Source organism: Gadus morhua, chromosome 17 (genome assembly GCF_902167405.1).
Source record: "Gadus morhua chromosome 17, gadMor3.0, whole genome shotgun sequence".
Taxonomy (NCBI): domain Eukaryota; kingdom Metazoa; phylum Chordata; class Actinopteri; order Gadiformes; family Gadidae; genus Gadus; species Gadus morhua.
In genome coordinates, this window is record NC_044064.1 from 16,335,508 (window position 1) to 16,361,444 (window position 25,937).

The following is a 25,937-nucleotide window of genomic DNA, read 5'->3' on the forward strand; positions in this document are numbered from 1 at the left end:
CCCCCCACTACCGTCCTCCCGGAGGCTGGTGGTGTGTTTCGGTGAAGGATCAAGACCCCCCCACTGCCATCCTCCCGGAGGCTGGTGGTGTGTTTCGGTGAAGGATCAAGACCCCCCCACTACCATCCTCCCGGAGGCTGGTGGTGTGTTTCGGTGAAGGAGGTCATGATGTCATCAAGGACAATGTGATGTTTATGGGCATTGAGACTACCTTGAACCTATGGTTATTCATGTTGTGACATTCGTTCATGGGGAGAACTTAGAAGTTTAACTGTTTTGGTTATGGTGGCCTACTTGAATTCTAGAATCAGTAGGCCAAGTGGGAGGTGTAGAACTTCCCAGTAAGTGTTACTGTTACTTTATTATATATTGGAAGTGATAGATGTTATAATTACGTTCTAGGGTATTTGAGGAAATAAGTACCAACATTTACCACCTTATTCCAAATGCAGGCATATTTTATGTTGTATTTTATATATGTTATAATTATACCAGGTTACAGGTTTGTTTATTGTCCTTCCTGATCCCCATACTGTGTGTCTGTGTATGCGCGATTAGTCCCAGTGCGCAGGTGGCCACGCCTTTAGGTCGCATTTTATACAATTGATGGTCAGGACTAGTACGCCTTGCCGGTGAGTGATTATAAACTAGCATGCTAGTAACTGAAATCAAGAATTAATGTCACGGGAATGTTTGTATAATTTCATTGGTTAATTCTGGGTTTTGTGTTTGTGTTTTCGTTGCAGGTTTACAACCTATCTATTTATCTGTCTAACTAAAAGTTATTTTCAACTTGAGAGGCTAGCGTAACTTGGTAGTCAGGCTACGTAGTGCGTGGGTGCTTATTGTTTGTGTGAGTGCAGTAAAAGTCCATAAAGTTACTCGAGTTGTATCCGCCGTACTTATCCTGAAACCCTTCCAGTGGGGAGTTTATTGAGCTATAGTAGGTAGCTTAGTGAACACTGGACACTCTTCGTCATAACTATCAAACCAAACATCCTTCACATTCACCGAGCGAACATTATGAAAGTAAAATGCACATTTCTCTCTAAAAATGTTTCCATAAACGCATTTAATAGCGTAACTATGTTACTATTTCCACCCAGAATAAAGAAAGATGTCGGCCGTATGCTTCTGTCCAAGCTCAGTACTCTCTGCCAGTGACGTCGGGTCAAGCTCCACGCTGATTGGCTATCGCGGCCAAGCGTCACGCGTTGGAGCGTTGAAAGTTCAGATTTCTGAACTCCGGGCGTTGGCGCGTTGGGCGTGTTACTGCGTCTACGTGCGTAATTACGTCCGTCTGACGCGCGTAACGCCCCTAATGGTGCGGCCACACCAACCGCGTTACTCGCGTTGGACAACGCGAGTAACGCGCCTAACCTGACGCTTGACCAGTGTGTGGTGGTTCAACGCTTCCAACGCGTCAACGCGCCAACGCAGCTAGATGAGTCCATGTCCATGCAAGTGAACGGAGCGTTCCCTCTTCGTCATAACTATCAAACCAAACACCCTTCACATTCACTGAGCGAACATTATGAAAGTAAAATGCACATTTCTCGCTAAAAATGTTTCCATAAACGCATTTAATGGCGTAACTATGTAACTATTTCCACCCAGAATAAAGAAAAATGTCGGCCGTGGCTGCGCTGGAGTCCGAGGTAGGAAACCCAAACGCCGCCGTGTTTGGGTGATAGAGTTTAGATCAGGTTAGATTAAATAATCTCGGATATAAATAACAATAATCGGGTTAAATAACTTCACATGGTGTGTCTGGTGTGTTTCCAGCATTCGCAGTGTTGATCAGCAGAGAAGCAGTCCGCCAAGACGTTGAGGTTGCTTAGCAACCAGAGACTCTGTCCATGCAAGTGAACGGAGCGTTCCCTCTTCGTCATAACTATCAAACCAAACATCCTTCACATTCACCGAGCGAACATTATGAAAGTAAAATGCACATTTCTCGCTAGAAATGTTTCCATAAACGCATTTAATGGCGTAACTATGTTACTATTTCCACCCAGAAAAAAGAAAGATGTCGGCCGTATGCTTCTGTGCAAGCTCACTACTCTCTGCCAGTGACGTCGGGTCAAGCTCCACGCTGATTGGCTACCGCGGCTAAGCGTCACGCGTTGGAGCGTTGAAAGTTAAATTTTCTGAACTCCGGGCGTTGGTGCGTTGGGCGCGTTACTGCGTTTACGTGCGTAATTACGTTCAACTGCCGCGCCTAACGCCCCCAACGCAACGCTTCAACGCTTCAACGCGTGTACCGCGCCTAAACCAATGGTTCCCTATGCAAAAATGCCGATTTTCAACGCCCCTAACGCGAGCAACGCGGTTGGTGTGGCCGTACCATAACGCGACGCTTCATCGCATGTAACGCGTCTACGCACCTATACCAATGGTTCCCTATGCAAAAATGCCGAATTTTGACGCCCCTAACGCGAGTAACGCGTTTGGTGTGGCCGTACCGTTAAGGTGCGGCTACACCAAACGCGTTACCCGCGTACCTTGCGTATAAAATCGTCAATTTTTCCATAGGGAACCATTGGTTTACGCGCGTATGAGACGCGTACACGCACGCGCGTACATGGTACGCGAGGTACGCGCTTGGTGTGTTCGCACCTTCAGTGGCGTGCACAGGTAGACCCAAGGCGGTATTTTTTTTAAACAGTGCATGTGGCCCATGCCGACATTATCATCTATAAAGGCTTGACAATTAAAAACGTGTGATAATAATGCCCCAAAATATATCCCCCCCCCCCCCCTTCCTCGCACACACCTCTCTTCCTTTGTCAACGTGAACGCGCAGAGCGGACACAAACGGTTGCAGCAGCAGTTCACAGCTGCTGCCCACACACACCTACTCCCCTGCCCTGCCCAACCAGCGATGTAACACATAAATTAATTGAGTCTAGAGTGTATTGTTTGCACCCTAATCCTCCTTTCTGGATACTGTGACTGAGGAGCTAAACAGGAGATTCAACACTGGAAGTCCCACTGCTAGAATCATTCAGTCCTTCCACCCCTTAACGGTACATGCCAACTGGGTAAGCACGCCAAACTCAGAATCCAAGGAAGCTGTCCGCATCCTCTGTGATCTCTATGGAGAAGACGAGGACCAGCTGAAGACAGAACTAAAGGTGTTCCACTCCAGCTTTCCTGCAAAGGACCTCAAAGAAATCTTTGCCATACTGAGGGAAAACAGTGGCCAGCTCATCTTTCCTGCCTTTGTGAAGATGATAAAAATCGATGCAACATTGCCAGTGACAAATGCTTCTGTGGAGAGATCATTTTCAAAGCTGAAAATTATCAAAACTAAACTAAGAAGTCTGTGTGGAGAAGAACGGCTCTCTGACCTTCTCCTGCTTGCTATAGAAAAATATATCAAGATCAATCATAGTGAGGTCATCAACATCTTTAAAGACATGGCACCGAGGAGGTTGCTGCTTTAGAAAGTGATAATGATCACTCTTCACTTCAAAATGACGCTTTAAAAAAAAAAATCTCACACTGCTATAATATGGCAGCCGGCAGTTCCACATGCTGCATGTTTCATACCCATGTGTTCTAATGTGATTTTGTGTATGCTGCCTTTAGCTCGAGACCCTCGGCTCCACCCCTTCAGCCCCACCTCTAGACTGTGCACACCTGGAGACCTGCCGCTGTCTGCTGTTGCATGCTGTCGCCTGCTGCCCGGTATCCCTGTCACGTCAACTGTTTAGCAGCTCTTTAGTCTTTGTTTTGTGTTGAGCCAGGAAGCCTGCCATTATGTTTGTTCCCACTTTTCTCCTGGTTCTGTGTTGCTAGGGAGGATTAGAACATGTACTTTTCTTTAATTTAGAATGTTGTCTTTTGTTTCTAGTCAGGGATAGGCTTTTGTTTGTTGTTTTTGCCCGTGGATCTCCCTGAAGACAAGCGCTTGAGTTTGGCAATAAACACCCTTAACTTGGACTACATGACTCCTACTGTTTTTGACATGGTACTATGTTACTCCCCTTACCCCCTAGCCCACTTAGGGGACGTAACACGGCACAAAGTGCCCTTATTTTTCACTGAGCACCTGCCCCCCAAAATGTCTGTGCACGCCACTGGTCTTACGCGAGTAACGCGGTTGGTGTGGCCGTACCTTTAGAGCTGCCAGAGCAGCTTGAAGGTGCTTGGAAATAATCTGACATGTTTGTTTATATCCTTGTACTGGCACATGTATGTGACGTAAACGCGTACGCGACCTGAGCAGATCTGAGCAGTGTTTTGCGTCTTGGCAGTGTAGACGGAAACGCTACGGCGGAGCGTATTCAACTTTTCCACTCTGGAGTGTGGTTTCAGATTTATGCGTTTTCATGCACAAAAAACGCTGTCACCCTCAAAACGAAAGGCACTTCCGATAAAATACTTTGTCGTTTTCACCCGCAAGCGTCCTTGTGTAAACGGGGCCTTGTTGTTAAATCATTTCGCATTTTTTTGTTTATTTACTATTAGTTACTGTTCTTATTGTGTTGTTGTTAGTGTGATGTTTGAATAAACTTGCCTGTTGCAATGTTGGTATAATGTTTGTATAATTACTGTTTCAATTAGACCTAGACCATATTTCTAATTTATAAAACATGTGTAGCTTATAATGTGTTGCAGGGCAGAGAAATTAAATTCAATGGCTTAAAACAAACCCATCTGTAAAGATCAGTGAATGCATATAAATCAATGACAAGTGGTGAATATGAAACTACAGTAATAGCAGATGTTGAAGTTGTTAAATCGTTAACAAACAATTTGTATGGAACAATCGGTTAAGGTAAGTTAAGTGCTTGAGTCTCGACACTTTAGAGAATGTCTAGCGCGCAACTTGAATAAGCCATGTGCGATTTTACCGGGGCTCCAGGCAGCGCAACTTTCCCTACCAGGTGCAGCCTCAGGTAGCCAAAGACCATTCATACAGGAGCAAGCAAGAACGTTACCTTATTCTGTCCTTGGGAAACGAAAAGAAGGACAATCCGTCCACTGTTGGAGCAGTTTATCATTGCACATTTACGAGGCATTTTTCTTTAAAACTGTCTTTATTTTCGAAAAATAGACAATGACAGATGAAATGATATTGAGCGGGACATTGACCGTATTATTTAAGGTTGTCATACCGTATCATGTATATAACACATTGAACATTGAACACAAGAAATGGAAGAAATCCCATTTATACCCATGTACTTTCACCATACATAACTATATAAAAGATAAAAGTGCCAGCAGGAAAATACAAATACATCACGCAAAAATTAACTTTGACGGAAGGTCCTCCTTAAGATAATGTTTCTGATTGTGCTTCAGCTTCAGATGCCATCTCTGGTCGTAATCAGTCGCAAGTCCGTCCCTGACCAATCAGCATTCATTAGCAGAATGCTAGCGTGTAAGGCCAACAACGGCCCAAACTGTAAGAAATCGAAAGGACATAAGTACTCATTCATTTGACTTTTGAACTATAATCTATATTGTACTTGGGGAATACATAAAATTACATAAAATAACATAAAATTTGCGATATTTCAACGACAAGCAGGTGAAAGAGATATATTTAGCCGTCTAGCCCCATAGACTCCCATTCAATCTGGACTCGTCCGCGATCACCCCCAGTGGATGTCTAATGGAACTACAACCAAGATCGGTTGTAGCAGACGGGCTCTGCTTTCACCAAAGTCCGGGGGAGGGGGGCGGGGCCGTGCGATCGTAGCATGGCAATGGCGACCCACTTAATGTCAGTTTAAGAAAGATCTGGTGCTTTTGAGGTGACATTCGGGGCTTCAGTCCCAAAAGTGGGCTTCAGTCCCAGGTGATAACCTGTTTTCTCATGAATACATTATGTTGGCCCCACAGATCAGAGCACTACAATTCCACAGATCTGAATCTACAACCCAACTAGGCTGGGAGTACTGGTCCTGGTACTGGTTTTGGTCAGTTCGAGGCGGAAAAAAGCACGGTTATTTGATCTTCTTGACAATATTATAATCTGTTCATGTTTATTATCAGCTTGTTTTAAGTGCCTGAGGGTGTCATTAAAGTGGAAAACTCATACATTTTCATGTACATGCATAAATTAAATGTCATTATCTATGCTGAGTGGGGTAAACCAATGGTGATTGAGCCTATGGTCCACTGAGGAAAGCCCTTTCATATGCAGTATTATGAGCAATGCGAATTGGGTGTAGGTAACGACAATGTTTATGTGCGAGAAATTGCAGCTCATCACCAAAGGTGTCTCAAAAGGGACACCTTTGAGAGTGCCCCTTTAATTTAACAGATTATAGCGATATTTCTATGTAGACAATGATTTTAAAGCATATTTAATTCAATATGTGCTTGTATTTTACACTTGCCACTAACCATGTATGTCCAAACGGATAAAAATGTACTCTATTCTGCAGCACCAGAAGCTATGGACACCCTGTATGACAGCATTGAAAATGTTGAAAAGAAATAGGGAAGTGCTGCGGATTTGTTCACGGATACATGGGGCCTATTTTCTACGGACATTAAGGGATGTTTTAACAGAATACGATTTTTCTAAGATGTGTGACCGTTTGTGTATGCTTTCAAGACTACATCACAGGATGAGCTGAGTCTGGGAGTGGGACCACTCTATGAACTGGTCCACAACATGGAATCTAGTCCCCCACAGCAGGAGGTGAGAAAACACACTTTTCCTCTTGAGAAAAAGGTCCTTGTGAAAGCGATCAATGTATTGAAATGGCTTGAAAAGTCATGTAATACTTTCAAGGTTTCCTTAAAGGGCCGATGCTAATGTAATTTGAACTAGTCACCACTCGTAGAGAATTCAGTCCTGAGAAAAGGCAATGCGTGCAGTGGTACACATGTCCAGGGATCACACAGGATGAGATTAAAAAAGTTACTACAAAATTTGTAAAATAAGGCATATTTTTTACAGATCAATGCATATATATTAAGGATTGCAATTCAAATATGTTTCATTCTGAAATTAGAAATTGCATTGAGTCAACATATATACTTAACACCATATTTTTCAGCTTTGGTTTTGATTTAAATCGATTTAGGAGCCCTATACTGCGTTTACCCATCTCTCCCCAACAGAACATTTGAAACACCATCTATAACACAATTCAGCAAAGCCGCCTTATGGACCCTCCCTCCTAACAGAAGACCTCCAGAGCTGCCGCTGGCTCAAGGTGGTCCCTGTTGCAGAAGACGTCTAAATATACAAAGCCAAATGCGATTGCATTTTCATAAAACCAAATGCTTAAAATTTGTGTGTACAGATCATTAAACAGATTTGTATTTTCTAACTATTCTCTAGTGTATATACAGATTGTTGATAAGACTAGCATTTGGGAAACATCACCAACAAATAACATCGGTGAGTATTCAAACTGTCAAATACCGGCTGACAAACATGCTTAAATTGCCTAAATGCTTAAAACAATGAACATTTTAAGCATCAAGTTGACTTTATACACAATTATTCATGACATTGCCAGTTTCTCCCAGATTCAGACTTGGTTTAAAGGTGCCATGACATGCTATTTTATGGATGCTTTAATATAGGTATTAGTGGGCCACTAAGACAGTATTCAAAGACGTTCGAAATTCAGCCGTGGTGCAGAGTTACAGCCACTCCGAGCAAGTCGCACATTGAGCTTCCCCCAAATGCGCTGCTGGGTGTCTGGCTCTATCTCTAAATAATATCATATACATAGATATCCATATTATGTTATGAATCTCAAACGACCGCGTTGGGTTCTCCGACGTTCCTGGTTCTTCCACGTCCACATCAATCTGAAGTCGACATGGAGGAGAAAGGGCTTTGTTGCCGGGCAGCGCTTAGGCACCTCCACCTCCTGCAGCGGCGAGGCGGTGGTCCCTCGTTAGCGGTCCCTCGGCAGCGGGAAGCGGGGCTCAAGCGAGAGACATTCGCGGTCAACAAACCCTTTCTCCTCCATGTCGTGGTTCATGTTCTTGAGGGAGTCATAGCCAAAGTTCCTTTCCCCCAATTCATTCTCAACCATGGCTGAGATAACCCCCACTACAGTCTCGTTGTGGAAATACAAGAGACGTCAAAGAACCGGCAAGAAACACTTGCGTTACAGTGTGCGTATTCACACACACACACACACATGTGGCGCTTGCACGGTCGTGTCTCATTGGCGGGTCAAATTCTCTGGGCGGGCCAGGGAGAGTAAGGGGAGGAGCTTAGATGCTATGTGACGACATATGAAACCACATTCCAAATCAGCACGCTTGAGCCTCCGTTTTTTCAAAGGCGAGCAGAACACCTAGTGCTCGTTTTACACCGAACGCAAGTTTTAGCCACTGGGGGACCATAGGCAGGCTAGGGGAACTCATATTTATGTTAGAAAACCTCAAAAAATTGAGATTTTCATGCCATGGCACCTTTAAATCCAAACACATAATCTTCTGTCCAGAAGGTGGCGTTAGCATCTTCCATTGACTTGCAGAGATACAGTAGCCTAGCTCCTGTTCATGCTATGGAAAATGGCTTAAATCGAATGCCTCTCGCACACTCCCCTTCTGGATGCACAGTGAAGAATTTGGAATAAAGCAACATGTCTGAATCTGGGTAAAACAGTCAGAGGCCCATATCTCTGTATCCCTTCAAGCTTGTTGAACCATTTGCAGCCTGATGATAATTGTTGGAATAAATTGGGAGAGATCTGGGAAACAAATATTTTTGAACAAAGGATTTTTACCATTTGGTTTCGGAGAGTTGAAAAAAAGATTAAATGAAGAGGTCACTCAAATCCAAAGTCCACACTATTTTGAAAATTAAATTGAATTAAGGAACCCAAGAACCCGTCTCGGCCAACCAAAACCCAGGATCTCTGAGCAGCTCCTCACCAGACCACCTTAAGAAACCCATCCCCAGAGTAAAATACTAATTACAAATAAAAAAAGCACACAAAAGCCTTTAAAACAAAAAAACGAATTAACACTGTTTAATATATTAACAAATCAACCAACATACTGCCATACTGGATCCTTCATTCATAAAGTCTTGTTCTCTTCGGTCGCCACAGAAGTGAAATGATAATCATTTAGCTGTTGATTCTATTCATTCATTCATTTGGGAGAGAAACATACGCAGGGTCAAAAGGCCAGGCCCAAATTTCGAAACCAGTGTCACCTGTGGTTGAATACATTTAAGGAGAACTTACCGTTAGCTTGACCGGCCTCGTTTACCTTGGAAAAAAAATAGAAAAGGCGTGACTTTGTGTCATTTAGAACACACCGCAAACTAACCGCTAGGCTGATGTCAAAATCAAACCTGTATGGACACCCGCTGATGTTATAGTAATAGTTAGCCTCTCGCAGCCTCTCCATGGTAAACCTGTTCATAAGTTCAAGTGCAAAGTTCACACTCCTCCGCTGTAACTAGCTAGGTTGAAACTTAAATTGTAATAATTTAAGATGCATCATAACTACCTCAACGTAACCTCTTTTAGTGACGTTAACATCATTTTCTCCACTAGTCTCTATAGAACGATATCAAGGCAAAGAAAAAAGCGCAACTGTCGTCAGCGCTTGCCGATGGGACCCGGGATTGTTGCTCTCCACACGGACAGTTTATCTGCATGCAACCACAGCATGCACGAACTTGATTGGTCAAGATTACTCAGACTACAAACAGAGACCAGAATGCTTCAAATACCACAATCTTCATTTGGACACATTTGTTTTCAGAGATTATATTCTCTGTGAGGGAAGTGGTGCTCCATTTGAAGGGTTAAATACCGTAAGGGTTATTTAGATCAGGTTAAGCCACATAATCAGTAAGCCAATTGAGACAAACGGACCAGTCATCCAAACCCCTCTGTATGCCAGAATACATATTAGAGAAGAATATGGTTTGTTTGTTGCACATCACTTATCTGGAAAATAGAAAGAATAGTGGGATTTTTTAGGTAATTTATAATTTGCAACTTCATTTACAAAAGGGAAAAATATTTACTTACCGGTGAGATAGTAAATACAATCTTCAATTCTTTCTGCAATAACAAAATTATAAGTTTTTTAAACTAGCTTGTAATAGTAAGTTTAAAAATATGCAACCTGTCGCAACTAGTGTCAGTCTGATCGTAAATGCAGGTGTAAAGTATACACCGAATAGTACGTTGTAACTAGATAATTTAAAACTAAAATTTAATCTCTCTCCAGTTGCAGTTGATAATCTGAACGTAAATGATGTTTTCACTTAAAGGGTCTATGACATTTCACCAGGTATGCTGTAATTAACCGTTACAAGCAATTTAGCCTCTTATGACATCACAGGTGGGCGTGTCCACCTAGATGTGTGACGGATAGATGAGGAACGATTTCTACAGTCCACTGGGTATGCTGGTAGACTGAGCTATCCAGCACACATCTAGGTGGACACGCCCACCTGTGATGTCATAATAGACAGACTTTCAAAACGGCTTGTAATGGCTAATCACACCACACTTGGTGGTATTTCATGGGACCTTTGGTATTTCCCTGAGTCAAGCTGCTGACACAGACAGTGGCTTATTAATACATTTCAAAATGTTTCTTCTTTTAAAACGTCATGTCAACCGTAGGAAGAAGGAGGTAACACCCCATCCGGGGAAGATGTAATCTATAGGTTATAGGCCTATCTTAAATAGTGGTTTATGTTCAGACTAATTTTTGAAATTGTGTTATCCTTATCTAAGATTCTGCGGGCCTACTTCTGGGGGGAGACGACAGCACTTGGGCCAAAAACAAAAAAAAATGTGTGGGACTAGACTGTCCTTTTTTTACTTCCACAACAAACAATCCCATATGGCTTATTGTCTTGACACTCACCTCTGAGGATATACGTTATCATCGCAAGCAGAATACCAAGGCAGCTCCCAAGGAGAACACCATAACCAAAGGCAACACAATGGGGAGGGTGCGGTGTGGGCTTTGGGATTGGCTCTTAAGATGGATCGAGAACGAGAGAGAGACAGATAAGAGAAGCAGAGTCAAAAAGCGTTTTCACCTGCAAATGAGATCAAGTTGAGGTCTCAGAAAGCGCTTACATTTCATGTGAAAGCTACTCATTGTAGTGGCTAAATGCGGACACAATAGTTTCTAACTGAGCCGCCGCTCCCTATACGCAGAGTACGCAGATTGCGTAGGGCACTAAGTACCTGTACCGGTTTGTAAAAAAAATGAATTATTAAATTATTGGGTTAGGGTTAGGGTTCTGTTGGGTAGCTGCTACAAAGGTTCATGCATGGAAACGGACACTTAGGGGAACTAAATGAGTGGGCGTAGCCAAAACACTGATCCCCTTTCCAAGAAGTCAAAGTATGAGTGCCTTGAGTTCCTCAAAGTGCTTGGAGAACTTGTGATCGTTCCTCCCTCAAACTGTTTCAGTTTAACTTCTGTTTTCTGAAGAGCCATCCATCTCCCCACTTGACACATCTCAGTTACGTTATTTTTTTATTCTTGTCCAAAATGAATACTGCGATCCAATTTAGCAATACCTAGAACTCTGAATCTGAAATGGGGCGGACTTACCGCGAACACACTCGACATTAAGAGTGTCGCTGGTGGACTCCAGCGCTGTGGCGGTGTTGCAGGTGAAGCTGACCACTTGGTCTGCTCGCATGGAGGCCAGGAGGTAGGCAGTATTTGCACGGAACCCCTCGAACAGGATCGTGGCGAGAGGCGTGGAGCTCCAAGTGAAGTTCACGGAAGCGTTCGGCGAGGAGCACAGGAGTGTCACCGTGCAGCTGCCGTCCTCCGACCAGCCGTGGTGCTTGGTGACCCGAGGCTGCGCGAGGCGTTCTGCACGCAGAGGGAACATGCCGTTTACCGGAACGTTTTAGACTGAGATTTTGCTCCTGAACCTCCACATCCGTCTAAAAATACAACTAAACTGTCCCGAATGCAGCAGTTTTTTGTAACTCATGTAACTATGAGGTCGTTTGTTAACGGTCATGTGTATGTGTCTTTTCACTGAGAACAATTTCCCCAACGGGACAATAAATTTCTAACTAACTTTAGCTTTTATCCAACAGGCATTTAGGACCAGACCAGTTAGGCCCGGTGTCCACATAGCATTTTCTTCTGGTAGAAAAGTTTGCTTATCATTATTTATATTTGACAGATCATAAAGTTCTGCAAAGACTGATAGGGCAAGAACAAGAATCTCCTCCATTTTCTTGATCACGAGGATGACGAGTCCCGCCATATCTTATATACCATTGGTTGCCTGAAAATCCACGACAGTGACGACAGCAGCGCCTTTCTGCAACGTTGAGATATGGGAGCGGCTAAGATAGGCACTGAGAGCGGCCGCACAGATAAGGTGGAGCGCTCTGAAAGAAGACGCTGGGTGCAGGGTATTTTTTTTAGGCTTCCACATACGCCCTGTCCTCATAGGGAACAGTTAAAAACGACATTGGGTTCAAACCCAGTACCTGTTGGCAGCCCAAACCACTACAATTGTGAATACGGTAAAGTAAAGCCACTCTTACGTTCAACTCTGAGGACAAACTTGCGGCTGATTTCTTCATCTCCTTGGAAACCAACTTCAAAAACGTACTTCATGGCATCCTTTTTGATCAGATTTTTGATCGTCAGGTCACCTGGTATCAAAAGCGGGAAAACAAAATCAAACAGCACATCAAGGTGATGGATGAGGAGACACGCCTGTTATAATGAATGCAATTTATTTCCTTTGTGACTTTAATGTATAGCATAAGCAATTTGGTGGACGCCTTTATGAAAAGTTTTTCAAAATACGTTTCACGGTCTGTGCATATATTCTTAATCAGAATCAAATCCGTAACATTAAGAGGGTCAAGCCATTTGAGATATACTGTACACACACACACACCTGACGAGATGTCGAGGTTGAGCCTTCCCCTGTACTGCCAGAAATGGTTGGTGTTGGTTATCCCGCCTTGGTAGGTCGCGATCCATGTGTCGTTGGACAGGATGAGCCATTTGATGGAGGAAATATTCCGCTGGGTCACATCTAGGGCAGGGGACAGGGTCACGCTTTCTCCAAGGAAGCCGAGGACCTGCTGGTTCGATCCCACCACTAGAAGAACAAGCCACAAGCCCATCGGTTTCTGTAGCTCTTTACCTGCTCGCAAGTCAAGTCCCTGGACACACTGTTTTTCGAAATGCATTGATGAAACCCGTCATCTTCAGCGGTGACCTGGCCAAGTGGGCGGCACGGCGTAGGCTAAAATACATGCAGCTTATACGTTTGGCAAAACTCCATTTGGGTGGAATGAATTGAATTGAAGTAAAAGGACAAGCACCCCAAGATGTAAAAAATAGTAGAACAGCCTGCTCTAGGGGCTGATATTTTAAATTAATAATAATGTGTTCTAAGTTAATAATAAAGTGTTCTAAGGAGGGGGGGGGGGGGGGGGGGGGGGGGGGGGGTGCCACTCGCAGTTGTGTAATACTATGTCTGAGAAACTAAGCCCTCAATCATCGGTTTACCCGAATCCTAACCACTTATTTTCATAACAGTAACCATAGATATTGGGTATGTAATAAAAAGGTACATGATTAATAACTTGCCCATCAGACAGAATCGTACACAACACCCTTAAATTCGATTTAATTTAATTGAACAATATACAGAATCCTTCAATTTGAGTTCAAATAACAAACTTACCTCCGAGCAGTTGGAAAAAGAGAAGTGGAAGCCACATAGCTGGAGGGTCAACTGACAAATGAGTCTTCTCTTCCTTTATTCATAAACGCCCAACGACAAGCCAATGTTCAGAATGTGAACCGTTATTGGTTAATGCACATCAAATAATTTGTCTATTCTGAAAAAAGTAGTTTATATATACATCTCTACAGTTAAGGGTTAGGGTTCATTGATGCTTCCCTTTGCACGTTAAACGTTAAAAAAGAGACTTGTGTCGAATAGACGTTCTGTTCTTATCTGACCAACAGGATGTCAGTGACCTCATCCCGTCATGCATTCATATCAGCAGTGTAGCATCATGCGTCTTCTACAAGCCTCCAGGAACAGTGCATACTTCCGCAATCCAACAGTGCTCAGAGGCCAAGCCTGGTATTGCAGTCGTTTTAGCGGGCTTTGGACGGGTCCCTCAATTCATGAGTAGGGTCTGTCTGCGTCCTGCAAGACGGAGGCGTAACTTGTAGTGGGCGTAACTTGTAGTAGGAGGCGTAACTTGTACTATGAGGCGTAACTTGTACTTTTCTAAATCGCGGTCCACGCGAGATCTTCTCTTTTCGCGGTAAAAAAAAAGCCTTGTAAATCACGGTTCACACAAGATCTTCCTTGAAGTCGGATCTTCAGATATTCATCATGTCGGTAAGTAAAAAGAAGTGGATGAATAAGAATGGTTTTTTTTTTTTTTTTTTACAAGCTTAATGAACTCTAGAACTAGGGCAGACAACTTGTGGTTGTGATACTGTTTAACATTATTTACGAAATGTTCGAACGCTTAGGCCTACTGTTTTAACATTGGAAGAAACCCAATCTTTCGCCACCTCTGTGAAGTTAGTTCGAATCACACGTTTGAGATGCACACTGAACAGTCACAAAATACTCTATACTGTACAGGCTAGTAGATGTTGCTGGCTTCTTTATGCCCCGAGTTTGCACAGTGCAACAGTGATGACGTAGGCTACCTGAGAAATCCATGTATTGAAGACCGGCAAATATATATAAAATGATGGCTTGTACTGTGAACGCTATAATATGAAGGCTTTCTCATAACTATCCTCCTGTTAGTGACATTGTTCTTGTCTTGTTTCTATCAGTAATATTTATTTTAATTCATTGTTTTCTATCTCATGCAGGAACTTGAAAACATGCAGCATATATGCGATCAATAACAATATGTATTCAATAAAATTATTTGAATTATTAATCTGCTGTCTTTAATTCTTTGAATTATTAATCTGCAGTATTTTTGTTAAAGGTATAAAGGGATTAAGTAGGCTAAACTTAAGCATGTTCCCCACGTTAAACTGCTATATGCATTACATGTCATTGTAAAATTGTAATAAGCTTCTTTTCTTAAATGCATATGACTCAGGGATGTCAGTTTCAAGTAAGGCTATGATTAAGCTAATCAAGAGCATATCAAGATTAAGCTAATTGGGACCTGCATGGCTGGGGTCGGCTCTACAAAGTCTGCACAGAGTCTTAACTTTGATAATAGGGACTTTAAGCAGCAACGTTTTATGGGAGGCAACGGCATCGGGTTGCCGTAATATAACTCAAGTAAGCCACTCTCTACTTGCTTGACAAAACACCCATTCCTCCTTATGAACAGACGGACTACTGGAACGGGAGGTGATAACATAAATTCCAGAATGCCATAAGTTGTTCTCGAGGTAGCCTCCACTCAACTGTTGCGGCTCCAAGTCCCTAATCTTATGCGTCAGTACATTAAGTGTTGAGGTCATACCTCTATAGACTACATGCAAAGTGTGTCGTTAGACTATAATTTCATTTTTTTTTTTTCTGTTTTAGGATATATTGGTACAGGGAAAAGAGGCAAACTGGAATTAATATATTCCGACAGCTACGACGGGGGGTACTGTGATGACATCTGCCGTCCAAAATCATAAGTACATTTAAGTTGTAAATATGGATACAAATCCCTGACGAGACTAATTGTATGAAGTTGAAGGTCTCAAGATAAATATATCTGCACACCTCTGCTTCTTTCAGATGGCATTCCCCACCCCCCCCCCCCCCCCCCCCCCCCCCCCCCCCCCCCCCCCCCCCCCCCCCCCCCCCCCCCCCTTCCCGTCGAGAGGAGTGGAGATATGGCTTGATGACTGTTGTTTTCCGAGCCTGTGGAAATACACCTGCGCGATATCGCCACTTCAGGCCACATGAATAAAAAAATATATAATATACAAATATGTCAGTGTGTGTGCCCGTGTGTGTATCCAAACACATACACTGCAATTCACATACACACATACAGCTCAGTGTAAATCCATCAAAACAACATGTTTTGATCCCACGGCCAATTGAGGATATATTCATGAATGTGATAACACATTATATACATTCTTATAGCCCTACCTTGACATTTTTAATACTTAACAGATGTTTGTTAAATTATAGAGCAAAGATACACCTAGTGGAAACGAGGAAAATGTTACATTATTTATTGTTATTAGTTGTATAGTCAAGGATACAATTCATTTTAACATCTGGAAAATCATAAAAAAAATAATCTATTTTCAAGGAATAGGATGAATATATAATATAATATGAACACATTCATGAATTCATCCTCAATTCACCATGGGATCTAAACGTTTATGGATTTACATTAAGCTGTTCCTCAGTTGTATCAATGTATTGCCTTATTTATTCTGTTTTGCTATAAGCAAATAAAATCTCATCAATCATATGACTGTCCAAGTTCTTCATTTTCAGTTAATATAAACTAGAAAAAACTGTCTTAATATCTAACTTTAACAATGCCAATCCTTACTTTGACATATGTGAAAATAAAAATCTGCATTCATCAGTGCTTTTAGACGTGTTTCCAATGGCTTTGTGAGAGAACGGGCTCCGTTCAATGAAATCAAAGCAGAGAATGTCTAATATGAGGAGAATGGGCACTCGCTGGTTAGTTCCGGTTTTCTGGACTGGTTGCAGTAATAATCTCTGACCACGCGGGGCGCTCGCAGGCGAGTCCAGAATGAATTGGAGCCAACGGGGTTTTATCCTCAGAATCCACTTTTCTTACGATGTAATTTTTTGTCAAGTAATTTGAAAGTTGCTATCAAAAGGTGGGGCTAAGATAATAAACTCAGCTGAATATTGCATTTTTTAAGGTCACGTATCTGTTCTAAAAAGGGGTTAAAAACATGCGATGACGTCACACATTGTCATACTGTCAGAGGTACTGCTTTACGGCAGTTTCTAAAGCACTTCCCTTTTCCCGCAACGATAACACCAGCTGTTGGAGGTAATGCTTTTTTTTGCTTAATACCCTAGTTACAGAGTTTTAGTGAGCTAATGTAAAAAAAAGAAATGCGCGAATGTTTTACATATGTATGTTACTTACAGAGAGTGTTTTTTCTAATCCTCACTAGTGCCGATGATAAAGCTTTTTTTTAGTAACGATTATGAGCCATTTCTTTCTCCTAAAATAGAAACCTGAATTAGAATCATAATTTTAAGACTGCATCAATTTAGTTTACATCAGTAAACAATCTGCTAGAGAGCAGTGTTCTGTTGTACTCCTCCTCATGCCTCTTCCTTTCTTGATCTCTACAGTTGGACCTTGATGCTGTGACAACGGACAAGTCTTCTTCCTCTGTCCTTTTCCCCTGCCTCTGTTCAGTATGTTCAGTGTTGTTAAATCATTTCTCTTTTTTTTTTTTTTTATTAGTTACTGTTCTTATTGTGTTCTTGTTAGTGTGATGTTTGAATAAACTTGCCTGTTGCAATGTTGGTATAATGTTTGTATAATTACTGTTATACAACTGTTACTGTTTCAATTTGACCCAGACCATATTTCTCATTTAACAAACATGTGTAGCTTATAATGTGTTGCAGGGCAGAGTAATTATATTCAATGGCTTGAAACAAATCCATCTGTAAAGATCAGTGAATGCATATAAATCAATGACAAGTGGTGTAGATGGTTTTCCCTCTGTGCAAGGTCATTAGCCCAAGTCCTACAAAAAAATAACGACTGTAATAGCAGATGTTGAAGTTGTTAAATCGTTAACTAACAATTTGTATGGAACAATCGGTTAAGGTAAGTTAAGTGCTTGAGTCTCGACACTTTAGAGAATGTCTAGCGCGCAACTTGAATAAGCCATGTGCGATATTACCCGGGCTCCAGCGCAACTTTCCTTACCAGGTGAAGCCTCAGGTAGCCTAGGACCATTCATACAGGAGCAAGCAAGAACGTTACCTTTTTCTGTCCTTGGGAAACTAAAAGACGGACAATCCGTTTCCACTGTTAGTGTAGTTTATCATCGCACATTTACGAGGCATTTCTTTTTTAAACTATCTTTATTTTCGAAAAATAGACAATGACAGATGAAATGATATTGAGCGGGACATTGGCTGTATTATTTATTATTTAACACACGAAATGGAAGAATTTCTATCTAAAAAATAAAAGGGCCTGCAGGAAAATATAAATACAGTACGCAAAAATTGAATTCGACAGAAAGTCGAAGTTAACACGTTTCTGATTGCGCTTCAGCCTCAGATGCCGTCAAGAGGGGTCTCTGGTCGTAATCAGTCGCAAGTCCGTCCCTGACCAATCAGCATTCATTAGCAGAATGCTAGCGTGTATGGCCAACAACGGCCCAAACTGTAAGAAATCGAAAGGACATAAGTACTCATTCATTTGACTTTTGAACCATAATCTATATTGAACTTGCGGAATCTACAATAAAATTTGCGATATTCAACGACAAGCAGGTGAAAGAGGCATAATTAGCCGTCTAGCCCCATAGACTCCCATTCAATCTGGACTCGCCTGCGATCAACCCCAGTGGATGTCTCATGGAACTTCAACCAAGATCGGTACAATGGGGCGTATAGGAAGTACCCAGGCTCTTCGTAAACGGGCTCTGATCAAAGCCAAAACTGATTGAGCACCGTTTATAAAAAACACTTCCGGGTTTTGTCCGTTGGCTTGTGTCGATACGTCAAGTGTCGATACGTCATCAGTAAGCGCAGGACCCCGAGCCGATCTGGCAGCCGAAAACATTTGGTACTCACACCCATAGATATACATATTAACAGAGCCCGTCTACGAAGAGCCTGGGCACTTCCATTGTACCGATCTTGGTTGTAGTTCCATCAGAAATCCACTGGGGGTGATCGCAGGCGAGTCCAGATTGGAGTCTATGGCCCCGTCCACACGAAGCCGAAACGGGCGAAACCGTTACGGTTTCGATCTATCCGGTTTCGGAGTATCTCCGTAAAGACGGAGTCAAGCGAAACCGGGTAGATCTGTAGAAACACTGTAGTACACATTCTAGGCCCATAAGAGGCGCTGCTTCTGCTACGGAAATCCAGAAGAAAAATAAATAAGAGGAGGAGGCAAGCATGCGCATAAAGGGTGAGAGTCCGCGGGCTCAACAGTCATTGGCTAGAGGGTCGAGGGGTGGGGCGATGACGTCATGGTGGTTCCAGAAGTATGCGGTTTCGGTCAGCGGATTCGCCGGCTTCGTGTGGACGGAAGGCCGAACCGTACAAGACATTTGCGGTTTCGCCATGAAATCGGCTTCGTGTGGACGGGGCCTATGGCAACAGTATCTGTCTGTGTCCTGCAAGACGGAGGCGTAACTTGTAGTAGGAGGCGTAACTTGTAGTAGGAGGCGTAACTTGTACTAGGAGGCGTAACTTGTTATTTTCTAAATCGCGGTCCACGCAAGATCTTTCTCTTTTCGTGGTAAACAAAAAGCGTTGTAAATCACGGTTCACACGAGATCTTCATTGAAATCGGGTCTTAAACATGAACATATCTGTTGTAACTCTGCCTTTGTAACTATGCCTTTGTATTCTATCAGGCCATGAGCGTGGAAGAGCCAGACCGCAAGGTCAGTTTTCTTTGTTATCATCAAATAAGGTTTCTAGTCCAAAAGATTCTGAAAATGCAAACAAGTTTGTGTTGTCTGTTTCAGGCTTTGAGCAGGTTTTGCGCCTGGGCACGGCAATCCGGGGCAGAAAGTCATCTACCATTATAGAATGACTATCAGAAAGCCCAGTTTAAATGTATTGTTTATTAGTTGTGGTTAGCCTACTAATCCCCCGTCTATAGCCAGGAAGGCTTGCAGACACACCCTCAACATATTCCCAAACATACCTTTTGGATATTTGAGCCTTTGTCTATCTAATTATTTGACTTTAAGATGAAAGCTGCTTTCTAAGGTGCTAGCTATGCTTACATTACTTTACGACCTGCCACATTTGAGATGCACACGTTTGAGATGCACACTGAACAGTCACTTAATACTCAGGCTAGTAGATGTTGCTTGCTTCTTTCTGCCCCGAGTTTGCACAGTGCAACAGTGATGACGTACCTGAGAAATCCATGTATTGAAGACCGGCAAATATATATAAAATGAAGGCTTGTAATGTGAACGCTATAATATGAAGGCTTTCTCATAACTATCCTCCTGTTAGTGGCATTGTTCTTGTCTTGTTTCTATCAGTAATATTTAGTTTAATTCATTGTTTTCTATCTCATGCAGGACCTTGAAAACATGCAGCAAGCGATAAATTTCAATATGTATTCAATAAAATTATTTGAATTATTAAACTGCTGTCTTTAATTCTTTAATTATTTATCTGCTGTCTTTTTGTTAAAGGTATAAAGGGATAAAGTAGGCTAAACTTAAGCAGGTTCCCCACGTTAAACTGCTATATGCATTATATGTCATTGTAAAATTGTAATAGGCTTCTTTTCTTAAATGCATATGACTCAGGGATGTCAGTTTCACGTAAGGCTATGATCAAGCTAATCAAGAGCATATCAAGATTAAGCTAATCAAGAGCATATTTTTAAATGAGCGGTTCGGGTGCATTATTGTTATATAAGGCCTAATATTTGAGGTCCGAGTTGCGGTCATTTATGTACCCGCGCACCACTGCTACATACAGATCACTTCCGCGATTTAGAAAAGTACTAGACACGCCTCCGACTACAAGTTACGCCTCCCAGTGCAAGTTACGCCTCCTCCGACTACAAGTTACGCCTCCTACTACAAGTTACGCCTCCGTCTTGCAGGACGCAGACAGACCCAACGCGTCTATGGGGCTAGACGGCTAAATATATCTCTTTCACCTGCTTGTCGTTGAAATAGCGCAAATTTTATTGTAGATTGCGCAAGTTCAATATAGATTATAGTTCAAAAGTCAAATGAATGAGTACTTATGTCCTTTCGATTTCTTGCAGTTTGGGCCGTTGTTGGCTGTACACGCTAGCATTCTGCTAATGAATGCTGATTGGTCAGGGACGGACTTGCGACTGATTACGACCAGAGACCCCTCTTGATGGCATCTGAATCTGAAGCACAATCGGAGGACTTTCCGTCAAAGTAAATTTTTGCGTACTGTATTTATATTTTCCCGCAGGCACTTTTATTTTTTATATAGTTATGTATGGTGAAAGTACCTGGGTATGAATGGAATTTCTTCCATTTCTTGTGTTCAATGTTCAATGTGTTATATACATGGTACGGTATGACAACCTTAAATAATACAGTCAATGTCCCGCTCAATATCATTTCATCTGTCATTGTCTATTTTTCGAAAATAAAGATAGTTTAAATAAGGACAGAATAAGGTAACGTTCTTGCTTGCTCCTGTATGAATGGTCCTAGGCTACCTGAGGCTGCACCTGGTAGTAAAATCGCACATGGCTTATTCAAGTTGTGCGCTAGACATTCTCTAAAGTGTCGAGACTCAAGCACTTAACTTACCTTAACCGATTGTTCCATACAAATTGTTTGTTAACGATTTAACAACTTCAACGTCTGCCATTACTGTAGTTATTTTTTTGTAGGAGTTAGGCTACTAGGTCATGGGTTAATGACCTTGCACGGACAGAAAACCTTCTATGCATTCATTGATCTTTACAGATGGGTTTGTTTTAAGCCATTGAATTTAATTTCTCTGCCCTGCAACACATTATAAGCTACACATGTTTGTTAAATGAGAAATATGGTCTAGGTCACATTCAAACAGTAATTATACAAACATTATAACAACATTGCAACAGGCAAGTTTACTCAAACATCACACTAACAAGAACACGTAGGGCCGATTGCTCTGTCAGTTAGCATTGCGCTAGCTGTACCGAGTCAGCTAGGATCAGCTGATTCCTAGCTGACTCGGTTTAGGCCCAATCCCGTTTCTTTGCTCACTGTCTCAACCCTACATCTCAACCCTAACCCTCATTGCTCATGCTCATTGTTACCCCTCATTGCTACCCCTAACCGATCCCCTACCGAATGGGACAACCCTACCCTGTGACGTCATCATGGCCTCCCCGTGCCCCCTAGCAGATAACCAGACCCCTGGTAATGCTACAAGAGACAGACTGGCTGCCATTGTCTCGGGCAACGAGCAAGACCCATTGTAAAGATGTTTAACCTGAAATGGTATTTATATTTTGGCCTAGTGTGAGTGCACCCTTAGATAATAATCGGTTATGAACAAGAACACTTTAGAAGAAACACTTTATTTAAATAAGAAACACTGAACAACACATCTAAAAATACACACACAAGCATCTAAAAATACACACACACGCACACCTAAAAATACACACACACACACACACTCTCTCAGCTTTTGAGAGAATGGTGGAGAATCACATCTTCTCCACCATTCCGCCAACTTTGCCTCGCTCTCCTCATGCCTCGCCTCTCCTCTTGGAAGGGGTGTCTGGGGTGGTGGAAGAGGTGCCTGGGGTGGAGGAGCATGAGGGAGAGGTGGGGGGGCTGGTGGCAGTGGACTCAACGATGTCCTGAAAGAAAACGAATAAGAAGGAATTAGGAATTATATGCCAGAACTGGGTGATATGGCCATATGTTACGTACAATATATAATAGCTGTGTACACAATATAGTACTGCCAAAAATTACATTGATTAACCATGTAATATTACTAATATAATATAATATATTAGTATATATAATATTACTTATAGAATGTTACTAATATAATATAATATATTAGTATAAAGCTTATTTTTAACCTGGAGTCAGATCTGGATATCATACGACATGATATCCAGCCCGGTCTTGCAGCCCGGCCGTCGGACTTTCGCGGGCCGCCCGACCCCGGTTCTCGGCCGGGCTGCAGAGCACGATCACGGGCTGCAGCCCGGCCGAGAACCGGGGTCGGGCGGCCCGCGAAAGTCCGACGGCCGGGCTGCAGAGCCCGTGATCGGACTTTCGCGATCTTCCGAGAGTCCGCGGCCGGGCTTCGAAGACCGCGGCCGGGCTGCAGAGTATAATCAATAAAATAATTAATAGTTAATTACAGAGAAAACACTTACATTTGTGTTTTTCCAATCCTGTCGCGTCTTTTCGGCCTCCATCTTGTCTAGGATATTTCTTGATTTTCCGTTTTCTCGCAAGGTATTGTGGGAGCAAGTCAGAACTGAAGCGCTTTGAGGGTGCCCATCGAAAATCTAAATTTTGAGGGGATGTTAGCCCTCCCCCTTACCCCTTAAGCTACATTTAAACAGTATTGGGACATGACTCCACGGCGCGTGAACGCGCAACAGCGAGGGCTAGGGCTGAGATTTTCTATGTAGCAAAGGAATGAGATTGGGCCTTAAACTGCTTGGAAACCGGAAGTACTCTGATTTCTAGTATACCCCAGAGCAGATGCAGTCTTAACTTCATGGTGGATGCATTTTGTGCTATAATTACCAACAAAAACTTAATGGGAATGTAAAAAGAACTTTAATATAATAATAAAAACACCAATAATGTTGACATATATTATGAAATAGTCTAGGCTACTTTTTGTGGAAATCTGAGTCTGGAATCTGCCCTCACCTACATCAATCAATTACTTGTCATTGTTTTCTCTTGATGTGTGTATGCAAACGTGTTTACTTAATTAATTGAAGACGAACTAATAGGCCTATGCGAGTAATTAGGGTAATGTCACGCCTTTCAATTCTCGGAGAAGGAGAGATAGGACCATTTTAGTTAAGCATTGACCTTTTTATGTTTCGTTGAATGGTACGATCCTCTGTGCGTTCATTTATTTTTTTTACATACAAATAATCTGTTCTTTGTAGAGTTTTAGTTGGGCACTTTAAGCAACTCCTATTGTAGCCTGTATTGTACTGAAGGCCTACCTGGTGAAATAAGTGTAAATGTTTCATACCTATTATTGATAAAACTAATTCTGTGTGTGTGTTGGTTATGATGGAGCCTTGTTTCATCCTGCAAACTGGTTTAGTCTCCTCTAAAACCACGTCAGTTGCAAGATTAGACTAACACGCACAAAATACGCCCTCTAGTGTCTGATGTGAATTTCTCTGAAAACACAGCAATTGAGATCAAGGTAAAACGCAGCTGCAGCTTAAACCACAAGTACATATGACACAGCAATGAAGTTTAAGACGTCACGTGACTTCTTGCGTCACCGACGAGTTTAAACCCGTGTTAAACTCTAAAAAGTGGCTAAACTAGCGACAGAGCAATCGGCCCGTATTGTTTTTGTATTGAACATGTATTGTTTGTTGTATTGAACATGTATTGTTTGGTTTCTTCAATTACACCTCTAGTCAAGCAAACCAATATTTTATTATAAACCCTATTATTTTATTAGCTAAATGGCATATTCATAACTGTAAATACTCGAATCAGAAACCGCTTTTTGTTGTGTTTGAGAATGAAACCAATACATGGGGAATATTCTATGTTCTAGAAATGGGAAAGCTATTAAAACACTTAGTGTGTGTGCTCTTTATAATATTTTTAGTTAATTTAATGCTGCATTTTGTATTTTTTGTGTTTGTATTTTGTATGTCTGCCATTTCTGTACCCCCTGGCTGTAAAAAAAGAGAAAACGTTCGTATGTGTCAGGTCCATGGTCACCAATGGAGGAGATTATTGATACGCTCCGAGGTTTGGCTGATGATGTGGAGAACAATCGTGTTGAAGACACAGATGCAGTAGATAGAGTGCGTGTTCTGGGAGATAGGATAGACGACTTATCCTCACTGGTACGTTTTGACGCCAGTGTGGTAAACACAAAGATTTCCCAAGTGCTACAGGCACTGGGTGGAGACCCACCGTGGAGATACCTTTGGAGGCAATAGGAAGTGACGTATTTCCCTCCCAGACGCTGATTAGCTGATACGTTTGCCATTTTGCATATTGACTTTTTATATATATTTTTTTATACGTTTTCCAAAACGTTTTGGATTACGTTTTGGAAAACGTTTTGCAAAACGTTTTGCCAAATCTTTTGCAAAGCGCTTTGCGGATTGAAATGTCGAATATCGCAACACACGGAGCGTGGCGAAGTGGATTGCAATCACGGGGACGCTATAGCTTTTCAATTTGAATAAAGAAATCCAAAGAATTGGACAAAATGTTATCCTATTTTTATTGTTATATCTTTTGCAAATTTAATTGAGGATTGCATTGTCACTTTGCATATTAAAATGCACCTTGAATAACGTGTTTACAAATTACATTATAAAATTGCATAATGAATTGTCAATTGCATGATGTAAGGACTTATTGAATTGCAAATTGCATTGCCATTTGAATTTTGCTACATATATGCTTCCATATATACGGAAGAGGATTAGGGCCACACATGTAAAAAAAAATTAAATTCTGACTTTATTCTCAGAATTCTGAGAATAAAGTCAGAATTCTGCCTTTAATCTCAGAATTCTGAGAATGAAGTCAGAATTCTGACATTAATCTCAGAATTCTGACATTAATCTCAGTATTCTGAGATAAAAAGTCAGAATTCTGACTTTAATCTCAGAATTCTGACTTTTTTCTCAGAATTCTGAGAAAAAAGTCAGAATTCTGACTTTAAAGTCAGAACTACGGGTATCTGTAAGGACCAACCTCCGTGGGAGAGACACTTTGCTTTATGCAGTAGGAGGAAACCTATGGAAAGAAGGCCACAATCCGGCCCTAGAATGGCACGGTAAAAGTGCACGTCCCATAGCCAACTCACCAAGCTCACCAAGTCCAGTATTCAGAATTCAAAGCATTTATTCACATTTACGTTCTATTTTTTTGACAAGCGGAGCCTACAGTCCTGTGCAAGTATGCAAATTAGCCATGTGCGCCAAACAGAAGATAGACGCAATGTATAGAACTGATTGTTGTGCATTGTTGTGGATATGTAGGCTGGTTGTTTGTGGTCTTAGTGAAACAGCTTTGCCTTGGAGTTGGAGAAGTTGGAGTGA

General features: G+C 42.0%; 1 protein-coding gene and 1 long non-coding RNA gene across 8 annotated transcripts; one reads left to right on the plus strand and one right to left on the minus strand.

Moving 5' to 3' along the window:
* Positions 1–5,029: 5,029 nt before the first annotated feature.
* On the minus strand, positions 5,030–14,002 carry LOC115529338 (SLAM family member 9). 7 transcript variants are annotated; one of them, XM_030337977.1, is made up of 8 exons: positions 13,664–14,002; positions 12,866–13,072; positions 12,504–12,614; positions 11,542–11,811; positions 10,840–10,953; positions 9,990–10,022; positions 9,192–9,216; positions 5,030–5,417 (listed from the first exon to the last, which is right to left on the minus strand). In XM_030337977.1, the coding sequence occupies exons 1-7, from the start codon at positions 13,698–13,700 to the stop codon at positions 9,194–9,196; spliced, it is 795 nt and encodes a 264-aa protein (XP_030193837.1). In that variant the 5' UTR covers positions 13,701–14,002; the 3' UTR covers positions 5,030–5,417; positions 9,192–9,193. The 7 variants fall into 7 exon arrangements, with proteins under 7 accessions (XP_030193837.1, XP_030193839.1, XP_030193841.1 ...); XM_030337979.1 differs by having other exon boundaries at positions 9,192–9,905; XM_030337976.1 differs by lacking the exon at positions 5,030–5,417 and adding an exon at positions 8,944–9,084.
* On the plus strand, positions 12,555–15,724 carry LOC115529339 (uncharacterized). Its single transcript, XR_003973518.1, has 3 exons — positions 12,555–12,657; positions 15,506–15,603; positions 15,707–15,724. It is a non-coding gene; the product is annotated as an uncharacterized LOC115529339 (long non-coding RNA).
* The last annotated feature ends 10,213 nt before the right edge of the window (positions 15,725–25,937 follow it).

Coding starts and splice junctions, on each gene's coding strand:
- LOC115529338 (XM_030337977.1), bottom strand. CDS start 13,700: ATGTGGCTTCCACTTCTCTTTTTCCAACTGCTCGGAG. Junction 10,023..10,839: donor GATAACGTATATCCTCAGAG/GTGAGTGTCAAG, acceptor TTGTTATTGCAG/AAAGAATTGAAGATTGTATT. Junction 9,217..9,989: donor TTGTATTTACTATCTCACCG/GTAAGTAAATAT, acceptor TTTTTTTCCAAG/GTAAACGAGGCCGGTCAAGC.